The 12,443-nt window shown below is 36.6% G+C and overlaps 1 protein-coding gene across 7 annotated transcripts in view; it reads left to right on the top strand.

The window, feature by feature from the left end:
* BIRC6 (baculoviral IAP repeat containing 6) overlaps nucleotides 1-12,443 on the top strand; it is a 178,948-nt gene that overhangs the window by 120,242 nt on the left and 46,263 nt on the right. For all 7 annotated transcript variants that reach the window (XM_083829054.1, XM_083829056.1, XM_083829059.1 and 4 more), the window contains 4 exons: nucleotides 395-695; nucleotides 3,348-3,565; nucleotides 5,688-5,852; nucleotides 7,810-7,978. In XM_083829054.1, the coding sequence (XP_083685180.1) occupies nucleotides 395-695; nucleotides 3,348-3,565; nucleotides 5,688-5,852; nucleotides 7,810-7,978 (853 nt within the window). The remainder of the gene's footprint in view (nucleotides 1-394; nucleotides 696-3,347; nucleotides 3,566-5,687; nucleotides 5,853-7,809; nucleotides 7,979-12,443) is intronic.

Below are 12,443 nucleotides of genomic sequence, written 5' to 3' on the forward strand. Positions count from 1 at the left end.
CCATTTCTTATTTACATTTTTAAGTGTCCAAAATAAATGGTCTGTTTCTTATTTAACAGACTGATACGTAAAATAGTCTTCTGTATCATTTATTTGGTGTAGTTTGTCTCCTGTGCATCTAGGTTTTAAATAACATGTTTCAACTGAGGATTTTAGGTCGACAAAATATAGTTGCTTGTGTATGTAGATGGGACTTACTAGAATTGTTTTGAAAACGCAAAAGTATGTCCTTATTAACTATTTAGCCTGGTCCCTCTCTCTGTGAACTGTAGTGTATTTAATGTGATTTTTAATGGTGTCCTTTATTAAGATTTCAAGATCCTAATTTTAATAATTTTTTGCATAGGTGATTAACTGAACGACTACCAATTTTTTTTTGTTGTTGTTCTTTAAGGTGAGCACTCCAGTAGTTACATCAACCACACAGGAAAAGCAGAAGGACAGTGATCAGTTTGAATGGGTTACCATTGAACAATCAGGGGAACTGGTGTATGAAGCACCAGAAACAATTGCTGCAGAACCTCCACCGATCAAGTCAACAGTTCAGACTATGTCTCCCATACCCGCTCATTCTTTGGCTGCCTTTGGTTTATTCCTTCGTCTCCCGGGCTATGCTGAGGTGCTACTAAAAGAACGGAAACATGCTCAGTGTCTGTTGAGATTGGTGTTGGGAGTTACAGATGATGGTGAAGGAAGTATGTGCTGCAATTACTATGTTTTGGTTTTTTTTGTAGACCACAGCTAGATTGTTTTACTTAAAATTATTTATATTGTAATACTTTTAGCAGGAAGTTAGAATTGGTTTGTGCAATTTGTAAAGAACTGTGTTGTTAGCATCTTTGATAATCACTTTTATCTAAATATGAAGTTCTTCCTGGTGAGGTTTTGTTGCAATCATCAGTATTCATATGTTTACATCTAAATGTCAGAGTAATTGTAAAATAACTGCTGATCAGACTTACAGGTGATACTGTCAAGATGCCAGTGCACTCAGACAGAACGGTTGGAGTAGCAGGATATGCTCAATTAATTGAGCGAATGTGTATTTCTGCAACCAAATGCAGAGTAACACGGATCGGAGCATAGCTACAGCAAATGTAAAATAAACTGTTGGAGCTGATTTAGAAAAGGAGAGGAAGATCTAGATTATTAGCTGAGCAGGAGCTTTACCGTAATGGTGTGAGTTCAGAAGGATAAAGGGAGTATTCTTGGATGAATGAACGGATGAGCGGAGACAAGGTTATTTTTATAGTCAGTCTTTGGAACCTGGAATAATGCATATAGTTCTAAGATTTGTATTTCTTAGTGTTTTGGAAAACTAAAGCATTTGCAAAAAATGCTTTAGTGCTTTCAGACGTCTCCTTTCATTATGACTTTAAAAACAATGCTGTTTTTCCATACAGCAGCCAACTGGAGTTAATCTCTACTCAGCAAGAGTCTTTTTTACTGTCCCTTCTATTCATCTTTTTATTTCTCCTGTATTTTGGTACAGGACAGTAGACTGCATAACAAACATACAGTCTTGTTGCTTACTCCCACCTAATTTGAATAGTAATTAGTTAACGGACTGTGTACGTTCACTCAGATTACGATGTCCGTGAGTGATTTGCTTTTACAAACAAATATTTATATGTATTTTATAAACATACAAAGAGGCTAACGCAAACCCTTACTTTTTAGGTTGCTTTTCTTTCTTCTTGTGTGCATCCACTGTTGCCATTGGAATACATTTCCAGAACATCATTTTTGTGATTGGTGTGGCCTGTCTTTAATTTTCAGGCTAAAATTACTCATATGCAATTTGTGCCCAGTTATCATTATGCCAGCATTGTTCTTCGTTGTGAATAGCTATTCCTTTTTTGCATTTGTTGACAGGAATTGTATTCTCTCTTAGGCTTTATTTTTGCTGGACTAAATAGTCAATTTCTCCATTTGCTAAGCCAAAAGTGTGAATTCAGCTCTTTATCAAATGTGGAATAAATTGTAAACAGTTGTCCACATTAATTCTTTGTATAAAGTATTATTGTTTTCCTTTTCTGTAAGAAATGCATCTTTTCATACACCTAGAATCTTTTCTTTCTCATGCAATACAAAGAATACAAATTAATACAAATACAAATTCTGCACTTAAAAATTCATGGTTTATCGGTTAAATACTGATACAATCATCTGTGAAGGTAAATTATTGGGCAGATGTTTAGATTTTTTTTTTTGTCATTTGGCTACACCTTCAGTTGTGGAAGACTATAAGATCAGTGTTTTTTCCGGAGTTATTCAGTTTTATTTATGAAGATCCAAGTCAAAAGACACCTTGCTTTCTTCTTGTTATTTTCTTTACAAAGAGTATCAAATGGACACAAATTAACTGTTGTGTCAAGACTGAGAGAGAAAATAATATAAGTATATTTTTATATATTTTATATATTTATATATATATTAATATTTATATATATTTTAAGTATATTTAAGTATTTAAGTATATTTAAAATAAGAAGCAAACTTCTGAACAGAGTTGGCTATTTGGAAGTACTTTCAGTGTTTAGATATCTTCATTTAGATACACACTGTAGAGGGAATGTGAAGTGCATTATTAAACACAGAAAAGACTGAGACACCTTCCTAAATGTCTGTGTGTTGCATTAGTAGGTCACTCCATTAACTTGGTAACTCCAATAACTTGGCTTTTAAAAGAAGTAATTTTTGCTCATAATACATAAGGGTTATGTTTTTTAAATAGTTCTACTACAAAATCCAAACATGCATCTCATCTAATTAAAATTACGTCAGTATTTCATGATGCGTTTGACTTGAGTCACATCACACTTGGATTGTGCCAGTAGTTTCATTCACAATTTGGTCACATGAATATAAAAAAATAAATTCCCACATCATGAGAAACTACAGCTCCTTGTCAGCTGAACTGCTGTTCGTTGATCATATGCATTCCTTAGCTTGCTGTAGTTGCAAGTCAAAAGAAAAAAATAGTCTGAGCCACCTTTATTCTCTTCATTCAGAAATACAACCCGCAGTGTAGTTAAATGCAAAAGAACACTTGTGATTATTAACAAATTTTGTTTTCTTTTTCTCCCTGGAAATGGTGAATCAAATTCTGTAACTTGTTTTTAATCAATTCCATAAAGGAAATAAACATTCTTTCTTCTATACTCTTCTCGTCTTGAAAAGCTGTTGGTAAGAGAAACCTAATATTAGATAGCCTTACTATAGCTAAGTGCTTAAGTCCTTAGTATTTTTCCATGTTTTATTCCATAAACCATTCCATAGATTAAAAGACTATGTTGAACTATTGAAAGAAAATGTGATTTTGATTGTTTTCTTCTTCAATCTAGGTCATATCCTGCAGTCTCCTTCAGCAAATGTGCTTCCAACCCTGCCCTTCCATGTGTTGCGCAGTTTGTTCAGCACTACACCATTGACTACTGACGATGGAGTGCTGCTTAGGCGGATGGCACTGGAAATTGGGGCTATACATCTTATCCTTGCTTGTCTTTCTGCTCTAAGCCATCATGCCCCAAGAGTTCCCAACGCTAGTCCCAACCAGGCAGAGGTAAGTTTAATAGCAGAACAACTGCCACTGAGAAGCAGGAAAAGTTTTTGCCATAATAAAGAAAATAATCTCAGTGCTTTCATTAAAATCTAATTTCTGTGTAGCTGGCATTTGACTGAAGAACAAAAATAATTAGTAAGTACTTGATTAAGTAATCGTTCTTGCGTGTTGCAGATAAACATAGTAATCATGAAATTTAAGCAACAAAGACGTGTCAGGAGTCATTAAGGTGTAATCCGTTTCTTTCTCAGGATCTTCTTTTTCAGTACATGAGAGGCATAATACTCAATGGATGGTTGTTCTTTCTTTTTTAAATTCTCATTAGATAGCATGACCTCATTACCTTATTTAGCATTCATCATCTAAACTCTACTGACTGCAAATTATTTCCTCTTAAATGCTTCACAAACATAAATGAGTTGTGAAAATTAACGAATTAATGCAGTGATTTTTTTCATTCCCTTTTTAAAGACAAAAATTTTCCAGTGTTCAAGATCCCATGTGAATATCAAATTTTTTTTTTTCAGTATACTTACTGTTTCGTACTACCCTCTATTCAGAACATGTATCCCCAATTTTTTTAGGATTATGAGTTGCCATTTCTGCACAACAGACTGATTGTCTCAAAATGTGTTTGAAAAACAATAATGACTTGCCCTCTCTTATAATTTTGTGGCAGAGGCTTGCACAAATGTTCTGGTGGATAAATACGTATTGGTAAGCAGCTGCGAAATATAGAATTGTCCATATTTTAGTAGCTTCTGATACTGATGAGGAGTTGAGCAAAGAAGAGATGAAACTATATAATTCACTTCAATGGCTAGTCAGTTTTGAAGGGGAACTGAGATACTCTGGTCCTAATTGGGTATCAGGCTGCTGGCGTAGTAATGCCATAAGATAATTGGGCTTTTGGAGGGAAAGGGCAAACATTAATTCTTGTCTCTGCTTCAGTACTACCATGACCCCTGAAAATGGTTGCTTCACGTAATTCATAGCTATCAGAAACTAGATATACGTCAGGCCTGCACCAAAGCTTCTAGCTCTGCAGCAGGGCTTTCCCTTAAGTGCTTTAAGTCAGTGCTCATGACATCCTCTTAAGTGTTAAAGGCACAGGGTGTTTATGAGTGGTGATGTCTACAGGAGACAGCTGTTTCATCATCAAGATGCATTATATTCTCAATGCAAAAGTTAGATGGTGATTCTGGAGTACTGTCAGTAGGATACTTCACAGGTGATAACGTTTTCCTTCAAATATAATCTCTAACAAAATCCCTAAAGAAGATCTGGACAGAAATTGAAACTGTTCAGAGCTGTAAATTAAGTAATACAAATTAAAGTTGGGCACTTACTCACATGATCTAGCTTCCAGTAGGGCTAATTGTCACTGAGTAGCTATAATGAAAGTAGCAAACACTCATGGCTCTGGAAAATGCATTCACTTGTTCAGTGTTCTAATTAAATAATTAGGATAGCACTAGTTTAAAAAATGCTCATTGGAGTTTTTTATGCATCATTTTCATCAAAGGTCTGGTAAATTTTCAAAATTACCATTAAGTACTTCAATAGTTTTATAAGAGCTAAGAAATTCGGTATTGAAGTTATGTTAGTAAAATGCAGTGACGCAGACCATTGGAATAAATAACTTGTACCTCTTTCTGTTTTGGTACATTTATTCAAAATCAGCACATGCTTGAGCATCCTAGCGTTTCAGTTGTGTACTTTCAGTGCCATTTCTCCTTCCATCCCTCCTCCTAATTATGTTGTTAAATTTGACTAGCTGTTAAACAGTAATAATTAGAGAGCCGTATTGTTTAGCATAATATTGATTAAGTAGCATTTTGATATCTTTCATCATTTAAACAGTAACAATAGTTTAAAAGAGAACAAAAATCGGCTTGCACTAGTAGTCAAATTAAAGAACTACTTGCAACAATTTATCACTGACCTGTACTGGACTTTTATGGCAGGGGGGTTTCTAGCTAAAGCTTTGAGTTCCCCTCAATCCTGATATCTATATTAAGTTTATAAATCAGGATTACGTTGTTTTGCAGAACAAAGGCTTTTTAAAGAATGAAAAGATGAAAAATATAAAATTACTATGACTTTATTTTCTGTAACTTAGCCACAGGTGTCAAGTACACACAACAGTGCATCAACAGAAGAACAGCAGTTGTACTGGGCTAAGGGTACGGGCTTTGGAACAGGCTCCACAGCTTCAGGATGGGATGTTGAGCAAGCTTTGACTAAGCAAAGGCTAGAAGAAGAGCATGTGACCTGCCTTCTACAGGTGCGTAATAATGAAATGTTGTTTAATGATAAGTAGTTGAAACATTAGGGCCTGGATAACAAAAACAGAGCTTGTATTTTTTTGCAGTCGTGTAGTACAGTAATTATGGTATTTTTTTGGGGAAAAAAAAAGCTTACTGCTTCCTGTCTGAATGAAAAAATATAGGGATTGTACTTGAGGCTGTTTTCAAACTTCACTAGACTGCTGCATAAAAAGGACCCAAGTGGGCAAGCCTAGGTGACAGTTCTGAATAGACTATGAACAAAGAAACATCCCAGTAGTTCCCCGGAGGTGTCATACATCTCTGTAGACATAGCAGCATTCAGTCAAAAGTAAAGGCTGTCTGTTGGGGAAGGAGGATGTGGGAATAGACATTTTGTGTGTCAAAATAATCTTACCTATTCATTTCTCACTTAGTGTTGCTCTGTTTTAATAAAGCATCCAAAGCGGTTACTGAAGTGTTCATGAATGTCTTGTATGCCAATGTGACAAAATCTCACTCAGACATACTATCAAATCCTGGTAACATCACTTAAATGGCAATATTAAATCACCAATGAACAACTGGACCTTAATAAAACTCTGATGCCTTTCAAATGCATTATATTAAGGACAAAAAAATCCTGTTCAGTTAGGCCTTTAAGTCCAGTTGTGAAATGTAACCAATCTGTTACCTTAGGTCAGTGCAGGGAAAATTAGATTCTTTCTAGTCATCAAAAATTTCATTCACAGAACTGTCAGCTCAAATGCATTAGCTAACCTCACCACTGGGGTAGTGCACAGAGGGGATGAAATTCTGAAAACATCCATGCCCTGACTGATGAAGATATCATTTTGATCTAATCAGTTATTTCAGTCACTGTAGATTATAAGGCACAAGCATCATGTCCCCTTACAAAAGCAAAATGAATAAAATCTGAAACAGTTCTCCTAAGCACAAAAAAGGAGAAAGCACCTGAATTACTCTTGACGAAGCTTCCAGGCAGTATTCTGCATTATGCCGTGCAGAGGTTTAGCTATAACTGTCAAAAGTCATGAGGAAAGGAGGCATTCGCTTTGAGCAGTCAGCAGTTGGAGGAGAAAGTAGAAAACCCTTCAGCATTTTGCTGAAGATGTGTGTCAGTTTTACAGCAGACTTTCCCTGATCACTTCTCTGGAAAGGTTCTTTAGGAAAATTTTGTATGAAGTGCTGGTAAAATAAGATGGTACAGCAAAAGATGATGGCTAATGGGGTTAGAGCAAAGGAGAAGGAAAGAAAGAAAAGACTAAAATGGTGAATTTAGCCCCTGAGATTCCAAGTCAAGTTACTTAATTTGAGGGAACAACCGCACAAATCAGACAGTTGGAAGTACGTTGGGTTGTGTATGCTGTGACACACAGTCAGGGCCTGTGAACTCGGCCGGAGCCGCCACTGGGAGGTGCATGAGGTGGCTTCCCGCCTTTCCTGAGGGGAGGGCAACTCCTTGTTTACTGAAGCACAAGCATGCACACAAACAGTTCTTCAGAGTCTGTGTTATGCTCACTCTAAACTGTTGTCTCATCTGAAATCCTGTCCAAAAGTAAGTTATAAATCGTTTTTAAAACATTTACATTTAATTTTTTATTCTATTGGCCGTTCTAGAGGGAATGACACCTGCATATCTCAGTAGTGACCTGGTAATCTTCAGATTCGAGTAACTCTAGCAGTTTATTCAAAATTCATGTTAGTTGATCCTCTTGAAGTAATTCAGAATTAAAATAGCTATTTAATTTTATCATATCCCCAAAATTGTAGTCGTAATCTAGTAACTAAATAAAATTCCTTCTGAGACATCTTTGGGACTACTGAAATAAACACCAGTAATGAGTTAGCAAAATAGCTTGTGAGGTATTACTGGAATTTTTCTGAAGGAAGGAAAGACAGAGTTCTTTTGCCTAAAATGAATCTGTTATGATTAAATACTTTTCTGTATTTCAGGTTCTTGCCAGTTACATAAATCCTGCAGGGAGTACATCGAATGGAGAGACCCAAAGTAGCCATGAAGGTAGAGGACAGAACAGCAGCGCTCTCCCATCCGTTCTCCTGGAGCTACTCAGTCAGTCTTGCCTCATTCCAGCAATGTCGTCGTACCTCCGCAACGATTCAGGTAACATGCCATTCTCTCCTTCCAAATCAAAGATATCTTATGTCTGTCAAATAAGCGTGATAAGAAAACAGTGCCGTTTATATGAACAGCAGATAGCTCTGGCTGGTTTCAGTATGTTTGCCACTTTAGAACTGTACTAATGGAACATTCACTTCAACCTTAGATAAGAAAACTGTTCACAATTGTTCGTAGAAATATTCATTTGTTCTAAATGCCTACACTTGGTTGGTTTAGTATCTTTAAATTAGAAATTCAATTCTTAAACTGTTGAAATTTGAATTTTTGTTCAGATGCTTTGTGTAAAGATGGATTTAATCCATGAATAGTAGAGGCTGTTATTCCAAATCTGAATAATTTGGTTTTGGACCTTATTTTGCCTCCCCTGTTGTTGAAGCAACTGACAGACATATTGTCACATTATTGCAGTTCTTTTGGATTATTGTGTGGTGAGATTAATTTCTTGAAACAATGTCATAGCTTCTTGGTGAATTACATGGTATGTTTCCTCTCCAGAGGTAAAAGAGAAATCTGTGTCTTAAGTGGCCACAAAACTACACAGGACTAAAACAAGCGTGTGGCTCTTTTAATCTGTGGTAACTAGGGCGTTACATAATCTTGTATGATGGAGTAGAAGTAGTTCAAAAAGTCTGCTGGGGTCTTAAAGTAAAAATAAAAACACAAAGATATTTTACTTGCCAGTTCACGGTTTGACACATCTCCCTGATTTTGTGATGAATCTGTCGGTTCTGTTTTGCACGTATTACAGTGAGGAAAATGAACTACATAGCTTATACACCAGGCTCATTATTGCAAATGAAAATCTAATGTAAAACAATAAAATAAATGATAAAGTGAAACAATAAAGAAAAGTAATCTTTTTCACAGACATTCGTAAAATCGTCTGTTGTTGAGGTAGAAATGAAAAGTCATAGAAAGACCTAGCAGAAATACTCTGTTATCTAAAGGATGAAACCGTTGGTTCAGAGTTGTAGATGAATCACAGCTGTTGAAATTGGTTTTTGCTGTTTTCAATAGAAAAATGTGTCTGTATAAGTCACCTTTAACTGGGGAAGATACTGATAGAAGAGATGAGATATGTGGTTAGTAGAGAGAAGTTGGGACTAGTTCAGCTTTCAGAGACAGTTTGTTTTCCCAAAGCACAAAGAAAAGGAACAGGCTCAGTGAGAAATGTTTGTTTTCAATGTTTTCTTTTATTGGACTACTGCTATGGTGGCTGTCAGGATATTCCAATGTTATGGCTGTGAATTAACAATTAGTACAGAGGGAACAACGTAGATGCTTCTTGCGTTTTCATAAATGGATGTGTAGCTCTTAAAGTGGCAGCTAAGCTAATGTTAGAGCAAATCAAAACCTTTCTCTTTAGAGAAACGCCATTACCTACTATAGTTCCAAATTTGCAAAGGCTGAGATTATTTCTATTGGAATTTAGAACTGTAAAATCTCAAGGTTTGCATCTTAATGCATTGATCCAAGCAATATAGTCTTGAAAGCCTCCTGCTGTATTTGATCAACATTCTCTACCTAAAACTATAATTATCAATGTTCTTCTAGATTTTAAAAAAAAAAAAAAAAGTTTTGCAGGCTTGTATCAGTCAAGCTTGTCTTTGAAAGCATAATAGGATACCAGTAGGAGAGGGAAATGGGGAAGTAGGTACGACTTCTGGAAAGAATGCCTTCTCATCATGAATGTTTGAGTCAGATGCATTTAGTTTGAAAGTAGCCCCTGAAAATGGTTTGTCTCAGTGATAGCCAGGCGTAATTCCAATGCCGTAATTGCTGTTTAGTTCAAAAGCAGACAGTTCTCACATTCAGTGTGAGTTGCAGGTGATGCTGGGGTTCTAGATGTCAATAGCAGGGTGTTGGGAAATTTAGCTGACAGAGAGAGCCTGGCTGTTGCAAGAGACATGGAACTTGAGAAGCTCTGGAGCAGTGTTAAGCTCTGGTGCAATGTCCCTGGGACTGAAAAATTACCTTAACTAATGTATTTATAGCTGAAACATTGGAAATGTGGAAGTTTTGACTTGTTTTTAATTACATCTTGAAGGCTAGTGTGATGTATTAGAACAGATTTGAGTCATTTGTGTTAGGTTGAAATTAAATCAAAAGGTCTTCTCCAGCTTGAATTCTTAGCTATTCTCTAATGGAGATAGGGCTGAATGCCTACCAAGTAGGAGTAGAAAAGGAAATAGTGTTAGTAAAGCTCATGAACATGGCCTTCTAGTTTTCAGACCAGTGTACCTTCTGCTATCAACTGTACTTTCATGTGGAAAAAGCAGGTAACTGTATTTTTCTTGTAACTTGCTGGACTGAGAAATTAGGACACTGCACGCAGAATGCTAATGGAGTGTTCCCGGGTTCTGGCACCCCATCAGGAACAGGCTGTGCTGAGGAAACTGCTGACAGAAAATAGCAATTTTCAGCAACTCTGTAACTTTCTGAGACTTGAGTGGATGCTTGTGGGACCAGTTAAAGGTTACCCTTATGCTGGAGGTATGCTTTTGGTAGATTTTGTTTTGCTGGAGATCATTGAAATAACGGTGATCTTCACATATACCTCTCCATATGCATAAAATTATGTGGGGAACTTTTTTGTATAAAGAAATATATGCAATGAAGAGTCTGGGTTTGCTGTGTCCCTTTATTGCACAGTAGGCTGATAGCACCATCCCGATACAACATTGTAGGTATTTTGGTATTGATGATAATTTAGTAGTGTGTTCACACATGTTCAGCTAGCTACAGGTATGCTACATCCTGCTTGCAAAGTTGTTTTGGCAAAATTCTTGAACAGGTCCAGTATCAGTAGTATATAAAATTAGCCTTTGATATGCTTAGAAATTTATCTAGGGTTTTTACTGCTTTAAATATGTTTTGCCATCCCTGCTCAATTTGTCCAAAACATACAGATAACAATTGGACTAGATTTTTATCTAGAGCAATCTAGATAACAGGAATATTAATCAGATGAATAGTGCTTGCGTATCATCTAATCACTTAGAAACCTCACCTTGAAGCAGATCTTTGCAAACCAGATTGCTCTGTCACATTCTGCGGCTTCATCTACATCAGAGTAAGGTGATTGTGAAGTCCTTGAAAATTGTGAACTGACCACTTGCATTAATTTTCATAATTGCTTTTTTTCTTGCCCAGAAGGAAGGTTTATCTGTCTATGAAGGACTTTTCCGTATTGCACAAGACAGATCATAGCACTAGTCACAAGGAAGAATATCTGCTGTGATCCTCACCCTGTTTCTTGAACATTTTTTCCTTTGTGTCATATCTTATGGCATTATTGGGGTCTTTGATATCTTCCATTTCATAAATGAAAACAAGTTTGTCACTGTAGCATGGCAAGATTTTTCTTACTACACTTGTGTGCATTCCTAAAGACTTAATTCATGTTTACATTTGTAAAATTGATGTAATTCTGAACTTCTGTGTCACGGAATATCTAGCATGTATTCATTACTGAGCATTTATGCACATTTCGCACCCAAAGCTATCATGCAAAAACCTTTTCACTGCTGTCTTGTATATGTGATGTTTCATTTGAACTAATTATCTTTTAAGAACTTCCAACGTGAACATTTCTCTCCTTGAACACAATGCTCAGCAATAAAATTTGCACCCTACAAGAGGTTCCCAGCAAACATGACCATCAGATTCTAACTGAAGTACGTGGTTATCTAGAAGCTCTAGACTTTGCTGATAAAAGTCAGTTACTTGATTGGTGGACCTAGGTTTATGAAGGTTAATACAAGCTATTATTTACCAAGAGGGAGAGAGTAAAGCACGACAGTAATAGGTAGATTCTTCTTACTTAGAAATGCAGTCACACTGGTTTGTCCCTAAACCAGTATCTAGCAAGCCCCAAGATGACTTAACCTTGTTTAAAGCCCAGGAGAGCGATTTGTTACCACCTCTTTCCTGGAAGACAAACGTCATGGCAAGTCACAGAATTCTGCTTGAATTATTTGCTGGAATTCCCAGGCTTACAGGAAGCAGGTCGTGCGGTGCGTTTTAGCTGGCATTTTCTTGCAGCCCTTTCTTCACGTGCTCACCTCTTCGTCTCCTTTCCTTCTTCAGTGGACAAAGATTCCACCTGATGTGGTTAGCATAGCTTGTGGTGTTAGATCCAGCTCAGTCTTCGTGGGTTTGACTGCTGAGGAGAGATGTATTTCTATGGGAAGGTTTTACGAAAAAGATTTTTTGCACAGCCTGCTCCACTTTGTAACAATCCAGTGTTTGAGGCTTTGTCTATTCTTTTCATGCCTATCTTCCTCACCTTAGAGGTTGAATTGCACTAGATTTCCTGCTGAAGTATTTATTTTGTATTAATCATACTTGTCCTCAAGGCATTATGCGGTGTTGGTTTGCTCTTTGCAAAGTACTCTGTTTCTGCCGGACTGACAAGGCTGAGTACTTTCGGAAGCCTGTGTTCCCT

Source organism: Anser anser (assembly GCF_964211835.1).
Source record: "Anser anser genome assembly, chromosome: 3".
Classification (NCBI taxonomy): Eukaryota; Metazoa; Chordata; class Aves; order Anseriformes; family Anatidae; genus Anser; species Anser anser.